Source organism: Calonectris borealis, chromosome 1 (genome assembly GCF_964195595.1).
Source record: "Calonectris borealis chromosome 1, bCalBor7.hap1.2, whole genome shotgun sequence".
In the NCBI taxonomy this organism is placed as follows: domain Eukaryota; kingdom Metazoa; phylum Chordata; class Aves; order Procellariiformes; family Procellariidae; genus Calonectris; species Calonectris borealis.
In genome coordinates, this window is record NC_134312.1 from 84,202,735 (window position 1) to 84,225,782 (window position 23,048).

General features: G+C 48.1%; 3 protein-coding genes across 3 annotated transcripts; 2 read left to right on the plus strand and 1 right to left on the minus strand.

Annotated features, from left to right (window-relative positions):
• Nucleotides 1-338: 338 nt before the first annotated feature.
• On the plus strand, nucleotides 339-1,554 carry LOC142090079 (uncharacterized; the record flags this gene model as incomplete). The annotated part of the gene is made up of 1 exon (XM_075167423.1): nucleotides 339-1,554. A coding segment is annotated over one exon (822 nt), but the record flags the coding sequence as incomplete, so codon positions are not given.
• Nucleotides 1,555-6,291: 4,737 nt separating this feature from the next.
• On the minus strand, nucleotides 6,292-7,434 carry LOC142078057 (olfactory receptor 10R2-like). Its single transcript, XM_075140593.1, has one exon. The coding sequence runs from the start codon at nucleotides 7,228-7,230 to the stop codon at nucleotides 6,292-6,294; it is 939 nt and encodes a 312-aa protein (XP_074996694.1). The 5' UTR covers nucleotides 7,231-7,434.
• A 7,767-nt stretch (nucleotides 7,435-15,201) lies between these two features.
• LOC142078058 (olfactory receptor 2A12-like) lies at nucleotides 15,202-16,458 on the plus strand. The gene is made up of 2 exons (XM_075140594.1): nucleotides 15,202-16,183; nucleotides 16,248-16,458. Exons 1-2 carry the CDS (start codon nucleotides 15,237-15,239, stop codon nucleotides 16,456-16,458), a joined length of 1,158 nt encoding a protein of 385 aa, XP_074996695.1. The 5' UTR covers nucleotides 15,202-15,236.
• The last annotated feature ends 6,590 nt before the right edge of the window (nucleotides 16,459-23,048 follow it).

Genomic DNA, 23,048 nt, shown 5'->3' on the forward strand with positions numbered 1-23,048 from the left:
TGATGGGCAAGACCCAACGGGACCCATGTCTGGGCAGCCTGTGGCTCTGGGATGCCGTGACAGAGGGAAGAAAGTCCTCTCCCCAAGAGTGGCAACACGGGTTTGGGTTGGAGGGGAGAGGCAAGGGCTGAAGGGAGAGCTGTCGCAGGGCAGGGCCAGGGAGGAGAACGCGGAGGAGAGGAGAGCGCTCGGCCTCGTGGCAGCTCCCCCCGTGCCAAGCGCTGGGAAAGTTCCAAGCACCATGGAAAAGAGGAGCAGAGCTGGGGAGCAGAGCTGCTCCCTGAGCTCACCCGCAAAGGGCGGAGCCAGGGGGGATGATGTCACAAGCGGGGAGGTGAGGTCACAGAGGAAGTCCTTTCCTATTGGTCCCCGCCACCAGGAGAGCCCTTGCTCCCGCTGCCCGGGTGAGCAAAAGCCCGAGCCTGCGCAGGAGAGGGCCTGAGCCCGAGCCCTTCTTCGGAGGGGCTCAGCCAAAGTGTCTCGGCCACAGAGAAGGCTTGGCCAGGCCGGCAAGGACAAGCGCAGGCAACCCGAGCCCGGAGACAGGAACCAGCAGCGAGGGCCAGCAAGGGAAGCAAGGGCAGGCGGGCAAGGCAGGCAGGGCACGGGAAGGCGCGGCGGGGAGATCCCTGCGGGAGCAAGCTGCCAGCAGCATGTCCGGAGAAGAGGAGGTCTGCACGATGCCTGAGCGGGAGAGGGAGCCCGAAGCGGCATGTTCTGGGGGCCCCTCCGAAGGCGCAGAAGCAAAGGCCAAAAAGAGCCGCTCCTCCCGGTCCTCCCGGGCCGGGCTGCTCTTCCCTGTGAGCCGCGTAGACAGGCAGCTGCGCAGAGGCCGCTTTGCTGAGCGCGTTGGAGCCAGGGCCCCCGTCTATCTGGCTGCGGTGCTGCAGTGGGTGACGCACAAGACCATGGACGCGGCTGGCAAGATTTCCAAGAAGAGCAAGCAGCAGCGCATTTCTCCATCGCACATGCAGGCGGCGGTGCAAGGGAGCTCTGTGCTCAAGCAGCTCCTGCGAGGCGGCGTGCCCAGGTGCCGCGGCAGGGCTGCCCCTCAAAACCGGCGCGTGGCCTCATCCTCCAAAAAGAAGACGACCAAGAGCAAGAAGAGACAACCCACGCAAAGGGCTGCACCTGCCCGTGCCACTGCCGCTGTCGAGTGAGAAGAAGGTAGCAGCGCCTGCCCCACACCAGCAAGGCAAGGCAAGGACTACCACGTGTGCCAGGAACTATGGTCTAAGGGCACAATAAAAGCTTTTGCAATGCCGTACGGGCCATGGGCCTTTTGTGCTGTGTGTCGGACTGGCGTCTCCTGGCTGGCCAAAGGCGTGCAGCTGGATGCAGACAGAAGGCTCTGCAGAGGGAGGCTGTAGAGCAGCCCTTGCTGAGAAGGAGGGCAGGAACCTGCCTGGAGGGCAACTGGCCCTGACAGGCAGCACCTGCCTCCGGCTCAGTTTTGCACTTGGTCTGAAAGCAGCTGAGGGGGGAAGAAGGGATCTGCCCCCCAAAGGGTGGCACAGGCTGTGAGGGATGGTGCGGGTGAATGTTTCTAGAAGAGCAAAGGGCCCTGGAGGTTCTTCTTGCGGCGTCCCAAGGGAGAATAGGGGGGAGACAGCAAGTGCCGCGTTTGCCCTTCCTGGGTGGGGAGGGCAGGAAAGCACTTGGCTCGTGACAGCCAGCACCCCAATCCCCACCGCTGCCTGCCCACGCAGAGCCCGACAGCTGGTGTCTTCCACACCTTTCTTTCCATGGCTCTCGGAGAACCCTCAGGTTCCAGATCCAGCCTGAGCACACTGCCCGCCTTTCTTCCAGGTGAAGCACGCAAGGACAGGCCCTCCTGCGGCGTCTTCCCATCGCACGTGTCCCCACTCGGGACCCTGGGAAGGCAGGAAAAGCCACTTTCTGACAGAGACTGTTACTCATTTCCCCCCACTTTTCCTAGATATTTCCACACTGCAAGGTCTTCAGGATGTTAAGTATGTATCCCATACATCTAGGCTGAAGTTAGTTTTCCCTGGAGCTCCATGGGAGGAGAGGGAAGAGAAAGGAAGGGTGCACGTGACATAGGCAAGCGTGTTGTCTGGTTTCCATAGGCAAATGCAGTCCGCTCAAAACTGCCACAAACAGGTGACCCAGCTCGGTGCAGGATTTCATAGAAACGCAGGGCATGAAGCGCTTTGGCTCAGGGAACGGTTGAAACACACTCTTCTTTCAATCTTGTTCTACTAACACGTTCCAGAAGTGGTTTCCAGGGGAGAGCAGGGGTAAGTCACGTCCATCTCCCATTGTCTTGTCAGAGACAATAGGTAGCACATAAACACATCTCTAACACTCCTGGGAAAGTCTCTCAGTGGCACCACAAACTTCTTGTTGCTGATGTAAATGATACTGATATAAATACGGATACTATGGGGAATTTATAAAATAAACAGGTATTCCCGACTAATAATCAGTGCTCCAAATGCAACAAAGTCACCTGCCGTAATACCAGGAGATTGAAATTTTTTTCAGCGTATAGGAGCAATCAAAGGTTAAAAAAGGCACCCCCCACCGGGAAATCTGAAAATAAGCCAAGGATAACCAGTGTTTTGGTTGTCCCCTTTCCTGGGGTTGAGGTGTGTGGCGCAAGATAACCTGCTATGAGAAAGACATACGGGAGAGCATATCCTTAAGTTTGACCCATGCTGAGGCATGTTAAATACCTGCCCTAGAATTTCTGCCTATAAAAGGAACCATATTCCACATTCGTTTAATGGCAAGGTATTTTTTCTAGCTATGGGGCCAGACTGGAGGAGGGGAGAACAGATGCTGACTCTGAGACTTGCAAAGTCCGGGCCTTGTCGCTGCTTACAACCTCTCTGCTGGTGGCCCTGTTGGCTCAGAGGCTTCCAGTCCTCTCCGCAAGTTTGTCCCCGTCCTACGTGACCTGAGAAGAACAGCACTCGTTCTCAATCCGGGGCATGACGGGAGGAAGCAGGTGACTCCAAACGAGAGGGGCTGTTTCCACTGCGTGGGACACAGCCGGAGAAACCTTAACAGCGGGACTGGCCCGTGAACGGGGGATGTGGGCACAGTCAAGCTTTGGCAGAGCAGAGGGGCTCAGAGGGGGCACGTTCAGACCTGCTGTAAATGGCATCAGGCATTTTCAGAGCCTTCAAGGCACGTGCAGGGAGAGAAAACGGATGCAAAGGAAGAAAGGAAACGAGCGCAGAGAGGGAAGGGGGTCAGCACACGGCTGCAGATGCCATGTTTTGGATGAAAGGGGATGCCGGAGCTATAGAGAGAATTATCACGGCCAACAGGGGAAAGTGGGAGAGCACCAAGTCCTGTATTTGCTGGGGCAAGACAGAGGGAGAGCTCGAGGTAGTGACCGGGAAGAGCCCTCTGTGTTACACCTTTCATTCATAAAGAAATGAAACGGGGCAGTCTTTCCGAAAGGGGGACCCTTGTGTCTGGAGTCTGATCACAGTTTAGCAATCCCAACCACAGTAACAAATGTTCAGATTCAGCACAACACCAGCACAAGCTGAGCTTTTATTCCTGGCAAGCTGCCATTAAAATCAACGTGTAGGTGCATTGGTGCGCGTGCCGGCAAACAGCAGAAGGGTTATATGTATTACGGACATGAGAGTGGACAGGGTCGGTAGGCACGTGGGAGACACAGCTGCAGCCCGGAGCCTTCTTCCCCCACCACGTCTGCCATGCCTGCGTTGCCATGCTTGCAGCGGCCGTGCCGAGAGACCCTCGGGCTGTGGCAGAAAGGGGGAGCTGCAGACCGGGTGGTGTTGGCCGCGCGTGGCAATGAAGGCAGAGGAGCAGAGGTCATCATCTGTCCTTGTCTTGGGGGAGGAACTGTCTGTTGTTGCGTTGGCTTTGCTCACAGCCCCGGGGGCTTCACCAAGCACTGTCTGGCGGCCCTGTGCGGCCAGCCCCTAACATCATCGCCAGCAGACATGAAATGCTTTGCAAAACACGAAGTCTTAACTTTTAACAACCCCCACTGTGGCCTGTGTTGCAGCACAACAGCGGCACTGGGAATCACCCGTGCCACGTGCAGGAGCCCCACCAGACTTGTTATCATTGAAACGCTGACACCTTAATGACGCCTCGTGCGGCTCCTCTCGCGGCACCACGGGACCCTCCCCTGTGCCGCCCGGGCAGGCAGAGCCTCGGCCCGCTGGCTCCGTTACCCAAAGTACTGAGCAGGGCTCTGTGAACCTGAACCGTGCTCAGTTCAGGCTCTGGCAGCGTATTGCCTGCATGGCAGGTCAGGCACAGCCGCTGCTGCTGCTGTAGCATTTGTCGCCCGATCGCTGTCAATAAAAGTTGGGATTTCACCCTTTACTTAGCTCAGGTTCAGCCGTCTCCTGTGGGGAGGTGGAGATGGGGAAAAAGCCCCTGATTGCGCAGCATGCCAAAAATGAGCTGCAATTTAGATGCTTAGATGCCCTTTGGACCCGGCCTTTGTTGAACTGTGAAAGGTGAAGCTCCTGCAGTCCTGGCCTGGGATGGCAATCATGCCCTGTGGTTTGAAGGAAGGTCTGGAAAGAAAGGCACCCACATCTCGTGGCTTGGCCTGGGGCAGCCATAGGGAGTCCAGGGCATCATAACAGTGAGGTGGAGCACAGGCTCACATTTTCTGGCCAAAGGGAGACATATTGTCAAGGACCTAAGCTCAGGAGGGCTTAAGCTCACAGGTAGTTTCAAAAGCAAAATGTGGTTAAAGATAAACTTCCTCGTAGTGATCCCTGTCCCTGTCCTAATGAGTCAGGGCTGGATTGTGCAGCAGTCTTTGGAAAGGAACAGGGAAAATCTTGAGGCATGCTTGGAGCAGTTAGCAAAAGTGTGTGCTCTGAGCGAGTTATTCTAACGTGGTTTGCGATGTGCTTAGAAAGAAGGTGATTTTAGCAGGGCTTAGATTGTGTGTGTGGCGGAATCGGGAGAACATGAGGTTCAAACAGCACCATTCTCAGGTGGGAAAGAGGTACTCACACGGGCGCCGAGTGACTCGGTGTTTGCTTCTAATCTTGCTGAATGTGACCGGGGAGGAGGGGCTTGAGGGAGGGAAGTGGAAATAAGCCTCGGGCATGAGCAGAAGACGACTCAGCCCCTGAGCAAGATGTTGGATCCCCATCATTGAGATATACACTACTGCTCCCTCAAACTCTAATACGGGTGTGCGCAGCCAGCCCAGCCATGAGGTAGGACGGTGTTTTGCTGGGTGGCGTAACTAGGGCAGATGGTTTCTGATAGAGCAGAATCAGAGACCGATCAACTCCCTGGCTGGACTTAACAACAGTTTTGTCTCTCTCCCACCAAGACAACGGGCGCAAGTCACAATAGCAAGACCAAGTCACTGTTGTCCTTTTCTCTGGCCGTGCTTCAGGTTTATTGACTGTGACCTACTGACATAGCGTGGAAAGGTGTAAGACAGCCAGTCTGTTTCCCTGTGTTCAGAGAACCGGTGCGTTCCTCAATCTCCCACCAAGCGACCAAGAGGAGAGGAGTCACAAGCCGACCTGTGCTCTCCGAGAGCCTCAGTTTGAATGGAGCATAAATGGACACGGAGCTAACGGCCACAGGGTCCGGGGGCACGCTGTGCCATATGTCTGACGGAACTCCAGGAGCTTTGTTCCCTGAGGAGAGGCCATCATCAGCTGGGCTGCAGGAGACTTATACTTCATTGAAGGCTCTACACCCACCTGGGTCGTAAGGACAAGACCATTCTTCTTCCCTCCACAGGGTGGTATGAAATGAGGAACTGAGTAAAGTTCTCTAGGACCACACTGGTGGTCTCAGGGCCGGGCAAGAACGATGCAGTCGTGCGAAGGAGCGTGCGTCAGGATGTACCCTGCTTCAGAAATGGGATGCTGGGCCAGGTGACCCCCAGACGTCCCTTCCAGTCTAACTTCTTCTATGAGTCTGTGTGTGCAGGAATTATGTCTGGCTCTGAAGTGAAAGCCAGCATGGGGATAAGAAAGGATAACAAAGGCAGTGAAGCTCTCTTACAGCCCCAATTATCCAAATAGTGTAGGTACCATGCTAATCCTTTACTCTTCAGTACATCACAATGGTCTTTTCATCTCCCTTACCAGCCCAAAACAGTAAGTAATGTAGCAGGTCAGCTTTTAGCAATGCAATTTCTCCTATTACCGATTATTATAGGATTATCCAGGTTGACATCCAGCATTATTCCAAATAGAATTGTACCTTGTTTTTTCAGTGCCAAAGTACAAAAAATACCATCTACCTAAGGGGAGAGCCCATTCACACCAGAACTTCAAGGAGCTTCCTTTACCTCATCCCTGTGCACGTTTTTCGTCCCAGGCCTTTCCGAAGGGCCAACTGCACATCCTTGTTCCTCAGACTATAAACTACAGGGTTCAGCAAGGGAGTAACCACAGTGTAAGTGACAGAAATCAGAGTGTCCTCCTCTAGGGAATAGGTGGATTTGGGCCTTAAATAGATGATGGAGGCACACCCAAAGTGCACCACAACCACAATGAGATGGGAGGCACAAGTGGAAAAGGCTTTACGTTTCCCCTCAGTAGAGGGGATCTTGAGGATGGTGTTGAAGATCAAAATGTACGAGAGAATAATCAATAAGAATGAGCCAAACACAACCACAATACAAAAAATAAAAATTACTATCTCAATTCCATTATTCTCTGTGCAAGCTGCCTGAATGACAGGACGCATGTCACAGAAGTAGTGATTAATTTCCTTCTCTCCACAGAAAGGCAATGTGAATATAAAGTAGGTAACTATCAGGGACAAGGTAAAGCCAGTCACCACTGCAAAGGCCACTAGCTGACTACAGACTGTGTCGTTCATGAGGAGTCTGTAATGTAAAGGTTTACATATAGCCACACATCGGTCATACCCCATTGCTGTTAGAAGCATACAGTTAGTGCCTCCAAAGCCAAGGAAGAAAAACATCTGAGCAGCACATCCAGTGAAAGAAATGGACTTTTTTTCTGTTATTAGATTTACCAGCATCTTGGGAATGACAGTAAATGTATAGCAAGTTTCTGAAAAAGAGAGAATGGAAAGGAAGAAATACATGGGGATGTGAAGGTGACGGTGAAGCCTGATAATTGTCATTAGCAGGACATTTCCAGTGAGGATGACCAGGTAAGTCAGGAAAAAAAAGATAAATAATGGAATCTGAAGATCTGGAAAATCTGAAAATCCAATCAAGACGAACTCCATCACTTTGGTTTCATTCATCATAAAGTTTCTGACCTAAAAAGAGGTCACTGTCAAAAAGAAATCTGACATGAATGGTGAGACAAGTAACAAAACCATTTCCCCTTCATAATCCCCAAAGCACAGTATAACAGCAGGGTGTAGTCCTCCGACACAAATGGGCAGTAGTTCTACAGTGAAGCAATCATAACAGTAAGCAAGAGAACTTTGTTTCCTTTTAAGTTCCCTGCTTCTTTGCAAACTCTCCTTTCAGTTTAGGAATATTATTAAATGTAGTATTATAAAACATTTCTTTGCTGTTCCTTCAGTATGAAGTAAAATGGTAAGAGAACCAAGTTTGGGATCTTACTCCAAAGTCAGAGTAGCAGCTCAGCCTAACGGCACTGAATGTATAGGGTAAAAATTCCTTGAGGCTTATTTGAAGCTGAAATCCCAGTGGTTTTTATCTCACTACAGAATAAAATTTGGTATTCTGGGATTAGAGGGTCTAGAAGTGCACCAGTATTCAAAAGCAGACAGTTTAAATACAGGGGAAGGAAAAGATGGTTTTATGCTTGGACAAAATCTTCCCTGTTCATCTAGCATTGCAAAATAAAATCCCGCAAGCCATTTCTTTCTGTGGTTCAATATTCAGAAGCCAGTAATGTCAGATGAAACAAACTGCTGACTCATTCAGGTTCAGTATTAGTGCCAATTAGTGCCGTATATTAACCCATTTAAACACATTTTAACGTTTTAAGTAAAACCTAGCTATAATTAACAGCTTCGTCACAATGCAGAGTGACATATGAGGAAAGACAAAACCAGGGAACTGTTTTTTTCACACCAATAGTGCTGTAAGGGAGAGAAACCGGGCTAAATCCTTCATCACTGACACTAGTCGCACCGCTCTCCTAATCGCTGGGAACTTTGTCGTTCTCAGGACCCTACAGTTCAGCTTACCTACATGTCTAACATCAGAAACCGAATGCTGATTTGCAGAAGCTGCTGGAATTTCTTACCTAAAGAAACATACCTTAGTTGACAACTCTAAAATCACAGATTGATGCAAACTTTGCTCAGTCTTGCCATTAATTTCTTTCCTGAGATGTCACTAGCAGTCTTCCTTATCACCCTGGCAAGGACTGGAAAAAAAAGGGGATAGACATCGTAACTCCAGTCCTACTAGGAGAAAAACTAGCTGTTAGCAATGCAGGGTATAGAACAAGTCTTCTGAATACCTGCAATTCAAAGAAGTCACACCTTTATACATCCTGTGAGACCTCTGGGGCATAGTCTTTGTGGTAAATCAAAAGCTGGGACTAATTGGTAACAGTATCATCAGTGGGACATAATAAAATAGGATGAACTTCACAGTTTTACTTTATAAATCAAAGAAAACAAATGAAGGAAAGCTTCAATGCAATTGTAACTAAAAGCTCTTCTCCCTAAAAAAAGGGGAAGTTTTGCTCAAAGTTATCAAAAGTGTCTTTTTTACTGTTGTGACTGGAAAAGTGTTTCATTTTCAAGTGGGCGCTGGGGAAAACTCTTTCCACACAGTCTAGTGCACAAATCCAAATAAATGCATATTTTTCAATAAAAGATCAACAATTCTTTGGAATTATTTGTAAATAACAAAGTACATTAACATGGTAAATTCTTGTTAGGGCAACTGGACTTGTGAGTCACAAGGCAAACTTCTGGGCCAGGAAATCAATGAGTCAACCAAATGCAATATGCCATTATGACACAAAACGGAAACCCGTGAGTTAACTCTGTCAGAATTGTTATTGAAGAGTTCAGAATATAAAGAAATGCCATCTCTCGCACCTTGTTATTTAGATTTGTTTGATAGCTCATAATCTTGACCTTCCCTGTAAGCTTAGACCTGATTTCATTAGTAATTTCTTGGTTAAATTTTTAGCAAACTACATTTTTCCGAATTTTCCATATTCCGATTTTCCATATTCCAAAACAGCATGGACTGAAATGGAAAAAAAATCAGCATAAAATATCCAGCATTGTTCTCGGGGTTAATATAACTCAATAGCAAGAGATATAAGGATCTGCATTACTTCAGAGCTCCTACAACTGGGAATATTCCACAGGCTTTAGTGGCCCAAAGTGGGAAGGCACTGAGAGAGATAACTGAGAAGTTTGTTCTGAACTGAGGTGGTGATATGGCAAATGGGGAATGGCAAAAGCCAACAGACAAACTAAATCTCCTATTGTGCCCCAAGCAGAATGAGAAGTGGATCAAGGATTTCTAAGGGGCTGGAAGTGAAAACAAATCTTTCCCACGAGCTTAGTGGAAACAGGACTTGGGCTCCAGCCCTGCAACCAGGTAGGCAAGGGATTAAAATCACCCCCTTGAGAAAAAGTATGGACAGACCACATGTAAAGTTCCACACGCCCAGGAGTGACAGGTTTAGGACGTAGGACTGTGTCATCACAACATGTAAAACTGCAGTCAAAAATGTGATTTGATAGGGAATAGGATGATGAGATTGAGTAACCTCCCCTGCCACCAGCTGAGATTTCCTTATACGAGGGTAATCATTTGGTGTGCATTGGCATGTCTGTGAATGACAGTTTGTGTTTAATCCAGAAGGCTGACCAAGCACCAGACCACAGTGTTACACTCCTAAAATTCCTGCTGTGCTTTTAGGCTTTAGCTTTCTATTGGAAACTATTGTGCAGTAATGCTGTACTCTGAGGGACTGTAGTCCAGAAGAAGTTCCTGAACTGGCTGGGTGCAGGATTAGGCTCCAGTCACTATCTCCAATGCCCCGTGTCATGAACTTCCTTTTCCTAAACACAAGGAGATTATCTTAAAACCATGAGATGCATTTTTCAATAAACTTGGAAGAGTTTAGCAGCCTTTCAGAAAGACTTGCATTGTGTTTGCATGTTCAGTCATGAGCTCACGAAATTTTAAAATAGCTAAGATTGTTAGGAAATCCAGTTATGCCATAAGCTTACGCTTTAAGCGAACCATGAATACCAGACGACTTTCAAGAGAAAATAAGCACTCACACCACTGATTATCACCACAATGTTTATGGAGCTGAGGTCTGAGGCACTGTTGAACCTCACCTGTCTCATGGGTTCTTCCAAAATATCAAAGTTAGGGCTAGAAACCAGTCAAGGAGAGAGGTATACACCTTTTTTACCTCTGTCCCCAGACCTGGCTCCAGGCACTTGGAAACCCTTCCAAGGCAAGCTCAGCTTACATTCACCGTACCAGCTCATATGGCTGCACTGACTATCAGAGGGGCCTTGTGGGACCTTGGTCAATCTTTGACTGTAACAGGACTCATTCTGGATGGGGCCATGCTCATCGAAGGGGTGTGAGCCTCACTGCTGGTCCCTTTTCAGAGGTCAAGAGCTATGCTGAGCAGGTTGCACCAGGGTCAGGGCTGAGGGGGTCAGCAGTTAAGTGGGAGTCTGGGGCATGAATAAGAGTCAGTGGAAGTCTCAGGTGTCATTGCATGCCTGGGAATAGAGAGGCTGTAAAGCTCAGAATGTTGTAAGTCTTTGAGCACTAGGGTCACTGCTTGATTGTAGGGCAGGGGTAAGGCCAGGATACTTCAAAAGCTGAGTTAAACTGTGCTGTGGAAACACTGCAGCAGGAGGTCAGAATGGGACTAAATATCCTGGAAGGTCATATAGTATCTTAGACAACCTCATCTCCATCACAGCTACTTTTCCATCACTGAATTAGTGGCTGTGTAACAGCAGGAAAAATGGATTCCCATGAGTCTAGCATCGATCTTCACAATCTGCACAATGAGCTGGTGATGTCTTGTTCTGTCCATCATGTGTGCATGGAATATCTTGCTTCTGCTCATGGCAACACTGCAATGACAGTGGGAGCTGGCCAGAGCTTTGAAATCAAACCTTCTCCCCTCCCACCCTGCAGAGAGCATCCCAAATGTTACCCTTGGTAGGCTTCACTAGAACACAGAACACACGTGTTCTGCACTGGGAAGGGGGGATGAGGTGAGAGAGGGAGATAGTGCAGGGTTCTTTCTGGATCTCAGTAAGAATGAGTTAATAAATGACTTAATAAAACAGCTGTTTTACTAAGATAGAATAAGAAGAGGCATATAGGCAGCAAGTAAGTCTTATGTCCCTTCAGATGCTGGGATCCCTGCATTCATGCAACATCGGACAGACCCCAGCTGGATTTCCCCTTGGCACAAGGTACGGATCCTATCTGTGGAGAAGTTCCTCCTTTTTGGTCATTCAAGATACAATTTTTCTTAGAAGGAAACAACTCTATTCATAAAAGATGCTCACATGAGACCCTCTTGCTGCACTTTAGATGAAGGCAAGGCCACGCAGGTGGCGCAATCGCTGGTACCAAGCAGGAGCCCGTAGGCTCCTCTGCTAATCAACCAGCTCAGCTTATCCTGCGGCCAAGGGACATGTGTAAGAACACAGCCCGGAGGCCACGCTGCACATACAGCACAGCACAGACCTGCACCTACTCAGGTTAACTGTTATGTGATCACTAACTCCTCAATGTACAGGGGTCTTCCCAGTCAGGATCTCTACAACAGGCTGTTAAACTGCAAGGTAACTTGGTAACTAGAGAAAATCCGGATCTTGAGGGGATGGTTAACCAAAGAGCCTCACATCGAATCTCCTCTAATCTTCTTGTGCTCATAGGGTTCTTGATCCTCTCAGGCATCTCCCACTCCCAGCTCACCCATTCCTGTGTTTCCCTCTCTCCCCACTTTGGCCCCTGCAGCAGCTCTCAGCTAAGCATCCTCAGTTGCTCATGGGGAAGAAGCATCCTCCTTGCTCTCTGTGGCATTCCCCCAGCACAGGGTGCTGTAGCCAGGACAAGGCAGTCAGAAACAGACACAGCCTGTTTAACAGAGCATATTGCACACAGTGCTGCTTATAGAGCAGCTCAGGAACAAGCAGGTGAGCTAGGACTCCTGCCTCTCACAAACAGCATTTTACATCAACGACCTTCAGCACTGGACCCTCTCCAGCCTCTCATTTTCCCAGTGTTGTAGGTGTTAGGTTATGTGGTTAAATATTCATCTCCACAAACACAAAGGAGTACAAAGGAGCAATGGCAGGCAGAGGAATCCCAGTAACCTAGGCAGAGGCAATGGAGCCCCCTGATGTGGCTTTTCCCAGGGCTGTCACAGGAGAGGCATTGACCACATTGTCTGGGTATGACACTGACCAGATGAGTATTGACTCTCCCTTGCTCACCTCATAGACTGAAGGGGGGAATGCACTTCTCTGGCCATGCCCTGCATCTGAAGACCTGTCGTAGACAAAAAAAAGCTCAACCTGTGAATGTTAACAGGCAACACATGACTGGGTGCATGTGTATGGCAAGACTGTATGAATGTCTGAAACTGAATTCCGAATTCTCAAGCAGAAGCCTGCTACTTGCTAACTGCAACCAGTATGGGCTGGTTGTAAATTTTGGTAACACCTGGAATAAGCAAAAGTGATATGTCCTGAATCCTACGATTAATAAAGAGATAGGAGACAGAACCATCAATTAGGAGGTTGATTAGGCATTGTACTACTCACATAGACAATTTAGATTGGGAAAACTGGGGGGGGTGGGATTCCAGAAAGAAGAAGGGGTGCCAAAAAGAAGGGTTCCCCAAAAGAACAAGAGATCTTGAAAAGAAGAACGGGATACAGAAAGAAAAAGATCAAGATCCTGGCTGGAGGAAATATCCTGGAAGTGGGAGAAGATCTTGGAAACCAGAGAGTTGCATGGAGACAAATGTCAGGGGATGCCCAGGGACCTTGACCAGCAACCTCCAAAACTGGTAACAGTGAGCAGCTGCACAGCAGGAACCAATGTGACTTTCTGTCTGACCTTCCCAGACCTGCAGTAACCTCCCTGCTGAGAAGAGAAGTTGCGGTCTCTGGGTTGTAGCACTGTGTATGTGCTGAACCTCATCAGCTCACATGTGTGAAGGTGTGTGTGCATGTGTATGTGAGAGAGAGAAATAATCAAGTAGGGGATAATCCTGTTGGTTGTTAAATAAAACCCAGAATCCAGATACGTTACAGGTTGTTGTTAATTCTGAATCCATATACACTACAGGTTGTTGTTTATTCTGATTTGCCCATGATATCACCACAGTCTGTCTCGTCTTCTTATTAAACTCCATTTCTATTCTCCTGAGAGAGGAGGTCTCTACTTTGTGTGTAAGGTCTAAGTGCCAGCAACTGGAAAGGGACCGTGGACCTGAGGCACCGGCAGCTGTGGAGATCGCAGTGTGTGCATATTGTGAGGGTGTGCAGGTCAGTGTGTGCAACTGCTACTGAGCATCAAGCTGGACTAGTCAGCAAGTAGAATAATGGGCTTGGGACCCAGGGATTGGAGTGGCCATAGGTCTTGGACAGACACTGAGGAGACCAGAGGGTTTGAGAGTCAGCTACTGGAGGGGCTGCGAGGCCCAAGACAGCTATGGGAGAAACCATGGGATCTGGTAAAGTTGTAGGTCTAGAACAGCTACTGAAGAGACCCTTTTGCATGTGTGTGTTTTTGTACCCAAGGCAGCTGGGAGACCATGGGATCTGGGGGCCAAGTAGTGGATAGGTTATAAGGCCAGCTACTCATGGGACCCATATTGCTTCTGTGTGTACATATGTATATGTTTTCCTCTGAGTAGCCTGAGAGGGGATAGGATCAAGGCTGTTTGTGCTCTTTGTATTTGTGCGAGTGCTTTGTTTTCAATCAGTGTGGATCTATGTGACAGGCCATGTATATATGTATGCACGTGTACGTGTGCCAGTTGGAAAACACGTGCTCAGCTTCACTGCTTGGCTGAACATGGGGACATGGAGCTGTAGCAGTGTGGTACTGCATTGAGATACTGGATTTGGCAACTCCTAACAGTAGGATTTATCCTATGCCAGTATCTCAGAAACAAAAAAGCTCTGTATGCTGTTGGAGGCAGGGAAATTCCAGGAGGCAGCGAAGGCATAAAGGGGAAAGTGATGGAGGAGAATGTGTTTAACAGAAAAGAAACCCATACGAATGAAGGGCCAGCAAGTACAATGCCATGTAAGTACAATGCCATGTCCATTTTGGAATAAAGTGATGTTTACTTTCTGGAAGGATCCCCAGAGTCCAGTTATGGAACTCTGGGGATTTATACTTGAGAATAATTTTTGTACTGCCTGTTGGCAATCAAAACAGTGTCCCTTCAGACACATTACACAGAAAACTTTGGCTTTAAAAACAAATGAATGTAGGGAGAGGAACAGAGTGGAATAGCTGTTTGTTTCACCTGTTGTCTGAGAAAGTACACAGAACTTTCTAATAAAGTTTCCCTAATCAAAAACACGGAGCTGAACAAATCACATTTGTCCAGATGCAACAGGTAAGGAAACTCTTGTGTATAAATGTTAGTAGCATTCTTTTAGCAATAATTACCTGCTGTACCTCCAATTGTAGCTCTCAGTTTGTTCAGCAATCTGAAGTGAAGTTAGATATAGAATAACGGATCAAGCAGGATTCAATATGAATGCATTTCACTAAGGTAAAGAGGACACAGTAATGAATTAAAAATGCAAGTTGGTTTAATGGTAAAACTGGAATTATTCTGTGAACTGTGCATTCATTTTAATATGGAGTTAATTTAAAATAGCTGCTTTGAAGATGTTCTGACTTCACCTTAATCGACACCTGTAATCTTCATCATGACAGAGAGCTGTTATTTTCTCCAACAGAGAAACCCCACCGCCCCCCAAAAAAACCCAACCCAGAAAAAGAAAGACATCAAGTCAGTAAAGTTGTGGGAGATTGCTCAAAACTGCTCAAAGTTTGTGCAGAGATTAGAGCTTGCAATTCAGATCTACATTGCTCAGCATGGTTAGGATAGTATGCATCTTCCACTGGAGTCGGAGGGAAAAACAGGGAGAAGGGAGCTGCAGTGTAAAGAGTAAAGGATGCAACATTCTTAGGAAAACTTTCAATTTTCTTTCCTTTTCCTTGCTCCTTTCCTTCCAGATCCCCGTGGTCACAGTTTGTGCTGTCTCTCCTCCAGCACAGCATGCAGAATGAAACGTCTGTCAGAGAGTTCATCCTCCTGGGGTTCTCCAGCAACCCAGCCCTGCAGCTCTGCCTCTTTGGCATTTTCTCTGTCCTCTACTCTGCCACTCTGATGGGAAACGCACTTGTCTTTGTGCTTATCTGCCTGGACTACCGCCTCCACAGCCCCATGTACTTCTTCCTCTGCCACCTCTCCATCATGGACATCTGCTATGCCTCTAACAATGTCCCCCATATGCTGAGGAACCTCCTTGGACAAGGCAGAACCATCTCCTTTGCTGGGTGTGGGACACAGATACATCTTTATTTAATCCTTGCACTTACAGAGTGCGTGCTGCTGGCCGTGATGTCTTATGATCGCTACGTGGCAATCTGCCATCCCCTCCGCTACGTCCTTATTATGAACTGGAGGGTGTGCCTCACCCTTGCCGCAGTTTCATGGGCTTTTGGGTTCCTATTTGGTACACTACAAGCCTCTCTGGCTTTACACCTACCTTTCTGTGGCCCCTGCGAGGTCGACCACTTCTTCTGTGAAATCCTTGCTGTCTTAAAGCTGGCCTGCGCTGACACTACTGCCAATAAAGTCCTGATCTTTGCTGTTTGCGTGTGCTTCCTCCTCTTCCCTTTAGCCTTAATACTAATTTCCTACCTGCATATCCTGGCCACCATTCTGTGCATGCGCTCTGCAGCAGGATGGCACAAAACCTTCTCCACCTGTGGCTCCCACCTGACCGTGGTGGGTCTGTTTTATGGAAACGCCATCTTCATGTACATGGGGCCCGGGAGCGGTAACTCATCTGGGAGGGAGAAAGTTCTGTCCCTTTTCTACAGTCTCATCAGCCCAAGTTTGAACCCCCTGATTTACAGTCTGAGGAACAAGCAGGTGAAGGAAGCCTTGCTGAAGCTTCAGAGAAGGAAAAGAGTTTTTCATTCCGTTTCATTCCATGGGTCTGTTTTATGGAAACGCCATCTACAGGTACATGGGGCCCGGGAGCAGTAACTCATCTGGCAGGGAGAAAGTTCTTTCCCTTTTCTACAGTCTCATCAGCCCAAGTTTGAACCCCCTGATTTACAGTCTGAGGAACAAGCAGGTGAAGAAAGCCTTGCTGAAGCTTCAGAGAAGGAAAATAATTTTTCATTCCGTGTCATTCGGGATCTATGCTTTCACCTGTCTCCTGTCTTTCTGCTCTTTCTTCTTGAGCTCTATGGGTATTTCTCACTGAATTTTAAGTGGTTAAAATGTAACACAAGAGATTATTCAAATGCATTTGTCTCTGTTTCTCTGTACAGTCTAATGAATATCAAAACACAAAATGATTGATTATTATTCCTTTTATTAGAGATAACGAATTATGCTTCCTCATATGCAGCCATCCTAGGCAGGTAGTATGTTTTACCAGAACTATTGACCCAGCTGGAAAGAATAGTTTGTCTTCTCGATTCTAACTTGCAGTCAGAATAAACTACTGTGTAGCAGTTTTTTTCTGAGCATATCAGTTGATCTAGTAAGATATTATTTGTCCCTACCATATTTGTATTTCCTGTATCCTTAGGATGCTAGAGCTTCAACTCTATTATTTGAGAAAGAAAAAGAGAGAAAACATGATGCTAATGGGCTTTGCTTCTCAGGAGGGTGAATGAGCCTGTGAAGAGTTTTGCTACTGCACTCTACGGAGCCTGACACCTCTCACGCAGGAAGCGAACATGACGACCACTGCAGTGCAGAACCCGCTTTGTGTGGTTTTGTCAGGCTGCTACCCACAGCAGTTCCTCAGACTGAGTAGCTGAGGTATCTGCATTCTGCAGGGTAGTTCTTGCATTGACCCTGACTCAGGGTGTAGGCCCTTAGTGCCTTCCCACATTTTTCCCAAATCTTTACCCACATTTCAAATGTCTTTCTTCCTGCAGCTCTATTTGCTGACGTTTATGCTTTGGAAAATCTTCCCTGGTCTCTGTGTTGACACGTCTAACTGGGAGGTCTAATGGTTCAAAAGTGCCATATATTCCACCAGTCTATCAGCTTTCATGGAATTAATCGTCTGCAGGATCATGTCTTCTGGGAAATAAGGCTGCTAACTGGGATGGGGTTTTCAAAGTAATGGACTACATTCAACACCTAATTCCTCTGGATCTTTCTACTTGGCACAAGTTTAGAGGAGAAGAAAAAAATCTCCCTACCCCTCATCCTAAACAAGCCTTTGAAGGCAGGAGCCTTATATGTTCATTCAGGAGAATAACTGCAGGTACCTATTGTTGAAAACTTCCTGTGAAATAGGTAACAGTTGAGACAGCTGTCTTCTTTCAAAAGAAGAGAAATGGGAAAGCTGGCACCCCCTTCAGCCACAGGTGCCAGCCATGGTTGTGTTCGCTAATGTGAACACATTAAATGTCAAAAATTGATGAGCCACTTACCATTTGGATTGAACAGATGTTCATCTACCAGGGGAGACTATCGCTAATGTTCTAACCCTGAGCATCGATAAACCAGATACATTAGTCCATTCCTACTTGAACCCTGTAGGTGTTTGGCTTTTTCTAATAAACATGAGAAAAGCAGAACTGAAAACTGCAAGTCAAACCACAACAGCCACAGTTGCATTCATACAGCTAGACATTTGTTGTAGTTGTTTCTGGAACACTGAGATGACTGAGGGGCCAAATTCTCTTTTCCGAGGCACTCACGCAATAAACAAAATTATAAGATAGCAAAAATCTGACAGAATTTTACAAGTGAAAGAGAGGTGGGAAGAAATCTCCTTTTCCTAAAGTGGATCATTCCTAATTTCAGCATGAAAAGCAATCAGCATTAGCATGGTAGCTACACCATTTGGATAATTGGGGCTGTAAGAGAGCTTCACTGCCTTTGTTATCCTTTCTTATCCCCATGTTGGCTTTCACTTCAGAGCCAGAGATAATTCCTGCACACACAGACTCATAGAAGAAGTTAGACTGGAAGGGACGTCTGGGGTCACCTGGCCCAGCATCCCATTTCTGAAGCAGGGTACATCCTGATGCACGCTCCTTCGCACGACTGCATCGTTCTTGCCCGGCCCTGAGACCACCAGTGTGGTCCTGAAGAACACTATTCAGTTCCTCATTTCATACCACCTTGTGGAGGGAAGAAGAATGGACTTGTCCTTACAGCTCCGGTGCATGTAGACCCCTTTAATAAAGTACAAGTCTCCTTCAGCTCAGCTGATGATGACCTTTCCTCAGGGAACAAAGCTCCAGGAGTTTCATCAAACCTATGGCACAGTGTGCCCGTGGGCCCATGAGCCGAAACTGTTAGCTCCGTGCCCATTTATACTCCATTCAAACTGAGGCTGTTTGCAATAGAAAGCTAAAGCCTAAAAGCACAGCAGGAATTTTAGGTGTGTAACACTGTGGTCTGGTGCTTGGTCAGCCTTCTGGATTAAACACAAACTGTCATTCACAGACATGCCAATGCACACCAAATGATTACCCTCGTATAAGGAAATCTCAGCTGGTGGCAGGGGAGGTTACTCAATCTCATCATCCTATTCCCTATCAAATCACATTTTTGACTGCAGTTTTACATGTTGTGATGACACAGTCCTACGTCCTAAACCTGTCACTCCTGGGCGTGTGGAACTTTACATGTGGTCTGTCCATACTTTTTCTCAAGGGGGTGATTTTAATCCCTTGCCTACCTGGTTGCAGGGCTGGAGCCCAAGTCCTGTTTCCACTAAGCTCGTGGGAAAGATTTGTTTTCACTTCCAGCCCCTTAGAAATCCTTGATCCACTTCTCATTCTGCTTGGGGCACAATAGGAGATTTAGTTTGTCTGTTGGCTTTTGCCATTCCCCATTTGCCATATCACCACCTCAGTTCAGAACAAACTTCTCAGTTATCTCTCTCAGTGCCTTCCCACTTTGGGTCACTAAAGCCTGTGGAATATTCCCAGTTGTAGGAGCTCTGAAGTAATGCAGATCCTTATATCTCTTGCTATTGAGTTATATTAACCCCGAGAACAATGCTGGATATTTTATGCTGATTTTTTTTCCATTTCAGTCCATGCTTGTCGTGGTTTAACCCCAGCCAGCAAAAATAAACTCCACACAGCCGCTCGATCATCCCCCCCCCAGTGGGATGGGAGAGAGAATCGGGAGGGCACAAGTAGGAAAGCTCCTGGGTTGAGATAAAAACAGTTTAATAATTGAAATAAAACTAAGTAGAACAGTAATAATAACAATGAGAACAACAACAATAACAGAATGCACAAAGCAGGCAATGCACAACGCAACCGCTCACCGACTGCCGACCGCGTGTCACGAACGGGGGGCGAGCCCCCCCCCCCACCTGGTTTTTATACTGAGCATGATGTCCCATGGTATAGAATACCCCATTGGCCAGCTGGGTCCACCACCCCGGCTGTGCTCCCCCCTCCCAGTGCAAGCATCACCCAGCAACAGCCAAAGCATCAATGGGCCATCAACGCTCTTTTCACACCGAACCCAAAACACAGCACACCCCCCCAAGCTACTGGGAAGAAAGTTAACCCTGTCCCAGCTGGAACCAGGACAATATCCACCCCTTATTCTATACCATCTACATCATGCCCAGGTCTCACATTTTCCCATACATTCCAGTTAGTCACCGCTACTTTTCCCTGCCTTTTGATATATACACACACAGAGATACCATTCCCTTAGTCCATGGGCCATGCCTCTAAAACGTCCGTTGAGTTCATTTAGTCCATGACTTCGGGTTCCACCTGTCATAACAGTCTTGCAGGGCAGGAGAGATGGTGTGTGGTGCGGGAGTCTTGCATGCGGAGGCCAGTTCTGGGCGCTCGTCTGGTTCTATCATTGTTGCACCTTGCTCAGTTTCATCGGACTTCATCCTACATTAATCTGGGTGATTCTTACTGTAATACTGTTAATATGGCATATGGTAACCATAGAAGTGATGACATACAGTACTATGTAATAACTAACATCGTACAATTCAGTTCATTGGCTATTTTCACCCAAAATTAAATCCCCTTGAGGTACACACCGGACTTCCCCATCCTTTCTCATCACCCACCAAGTGCACCCAGGTCCCTGAGCGAAAACAATCCCACGGATGGGTTTTCCCTTGCCAGAGGCAGGAGCAACCCAGACCGTCTTCCCCAGCATATTTCTCATATGCACGACAGGAACTTTATCTCCCTCTACAGCACATGAGGGTTTGGATTGGGCAGGGCCAGCTCGAGTGACAGATCCCCTAGTGTTGACTAACCAGGTGGCCTTTGCTAAATGTGTGTCCCAATGCTTGAATGTCCCACCACCCATTGCCCTCAGTGTTGTCTTTAACAGCCCGTTGTATCGTTCAATTTTTCCAGAGGCTGGTGCATGGTAGGGGATGTGATAGACCCACTCAATGCCATGCTCTTTGGCCCAGGTGTCTATAAGGGTGTTTCGGAAGTGAGTCCCGTTGTCTGACTCAATTCTTTCTGGGGTGCCATGTCGCCATAGGACTTGTTTTTCAAGGCCCAGGATGGTGTTCCGGGTGGTGGCATGGGGCACAGGATATGTTTCCAGCCATCCTGTGGTTACTTCTACCATGGTGAGCACATAGCGCTTGCCCTGTCGGGTTTGTGGGAGCGTGATATAATCAATCTGCCAAGCCTCCCCATATTTATATTTCAACCATCGTCCTCCATACCAAAGAGGCTTTACTCGCTTGGCTTGCTTGATTGCAGCGCATGTTTCACATTCGTGGATAACCTGTGCAATAGTGTCCATGGTCAAGTCCACCCCTTGATCACGAGCCCATCTATATGTTGCATCTCTCCCTTGGTGGCCTGAAGTGTCATGGGCCCACCGAGCTATAAATAATTCACCTTTATGTTGCCAGTCCAGATCTACCTGAGCTACTTCGATCTTGGCAGCCTGGTCCACCTGCTGGTTGTTTTGGTGCTCTTCACTGGCCCGACTCTTGGGTACGTGATCATCTACATGATGTGCTTTTACAGTCAGGTTCTCTACCTAGGCAGCAATATCTTGCCACAATGCGGCAGCCCAGATGGGTTTACCTCTGCGCTGTCAGTTGTTCTGCTTCCACTGCTGCAACCATCCCCACAGGGCATTTGCCACCATCCATGAGTCAGTATAGAGATAAAGTACTGGCCATTTTTCTCGTTCGGCAATGCCCAAGGCCAGCTGGATGGCTTTCACCTCTGCAAACTGACTCGATTCACCTTCTCCTTCAGCAGTTTCTGCAACTTGGCTTATAGGACTCCATACCGCAGCCTTCCATCTCCGATGTTTTCCCACAAGGCGACAGGACCCATCAGTGAACAGGGCATATTGCTTCTCATTTTCTGGTAGTTTGTTATATGGTGGGGCCTCTTCAGCACGCGTCACTTCCTCCTCGGGTGATATTCCAAAATCTTTGCCTTCTGGGCAGTTCGTGATCACCTCCAAGATTCCTGGGCAACTGGGGTTTCCTCTTCGGGCCCGTTGTGTGATCAGCGCGACCCACTTACTCCACGTAGCGTCGGTTGCATGATGTGTAGAGGGGACGCTCCCTTTGAACATCCAGCCCAGCACTGGCAGTCGGGGTGCCAGGAGGAGCTGTGCTTCAGTACCAACCACTTCCGAAGCAGCCTGAACCCCTTCATATGCTGCCAATATCTCCTTCTCAGTTGGAGTGTAGCGGGCCTTAGATCCTCTGTATCCCCGACTCCAGAACCCTAAGGGTCGACCTCGAGTCTCCCCTGGTGCTTTCTGCCAGAGGCTCCAGGTAGGACCATTCTCCCCAGCTGCGGTGTAGAGCACATTCTTCACATCTTGTCCTGCCCGGACTGGCCCAAGGGCTACTGCATGAACTATCTCCTGTTTAATTTGTTCAAATGCTTGTCGTTGCTCAGGGCCCCATTTGAAGTCATTCTTCTTCCTGGTCACGTGGTAGAGAGGGCTTACAATCTGACTGTAATTTGGAATATGCATTCTCCAAAAACCCACAACGCCTAAGAAAGCTTGCGTTTCCTTTTTGTTAGTTGGTGGAGACATGGCTGTTATTTTATTGATCACATCTGTTGGGATCTGACGACGTCCATCTTGCCATTTTATTCCTAAAAACTGGATATCCTGTGCAGGTCCCTTGACCTTACTTCGTTTTATTGCAAAGCCGGCCTTCAGAAGGATTTGGACTATTCTCTCCCCTTTCTTGAAAACTTCCTCTGCTGTGTTGCCCCACACGATGATGTCATCAATGTATTGCAGGTGTTCTGGAGCCTCACCCTGTTCCAGTGCGGTGTGGATCAGTCCATGGCAAATGGTAGGGCTGTGTTTCCACCCTTGGGGCAGTGGGTTCCAGGTGTACTGGACGCCCCTCCAAGTGAAAGCAAACTGTGGCCTGCACTCTGCCGCCAAAGGGATGGAGAAGAACGCATTAGCGATATCAATGGTGGCGTACCACTTGGCTGCCTTTGACTCCAGTTTGTATTGAAGTTCTAGCATGTCCGGCACAGCAGCACTCAGTGGTGGCGTCACTTCGTTCAGGCCACGGTAGTCTACTGTTAGTCTCCACTCTCCATTGGACTTTCGCACTGGCCATATGGGACTGTTAAAGGGTGAGCGAGTCTTGCTGATCACTCCTTGGCTCTCCAGTCGACGAATCAGCTCATGGATGGGGATCAAGGAGTCTCGGTTGGTGCGGTATTGCCGCCGGTGCACTGTTGTGGTAGCGATCGGCACCTGTTGTTCTTGGACCTTTAACAACCCCACAACAGAAGGATCCTCTGAGAGACCGGGCAAGGTGGACAGCTGTTTAATTTCCTCCGTCTCCAGGGCAGCTATACCAAA

Coding starts and splice junctions, on each gene's coding strand:
- LOC142078057 (XM_075140593.1), bottom strand. CDS start 7,230: ATGATGAATGAAACCAAAGTGATGGAGTTCGTCTTGATTGGATTTTCA.
- LOC142078058 (XM_075140594.1), top strand. CDS start 15,237: ATGCAGAATGAAACGTCTGTCAGAGAGTTCATCCTCCTGGGGTTCTCC. Junction 16,184..16,247: donor CATTCCGTTTCATTCCATGG/GTCTGTTTTATG, acceptor CTCATCTGGCAG/GGAGAAAGTTCTTTCCCTTT.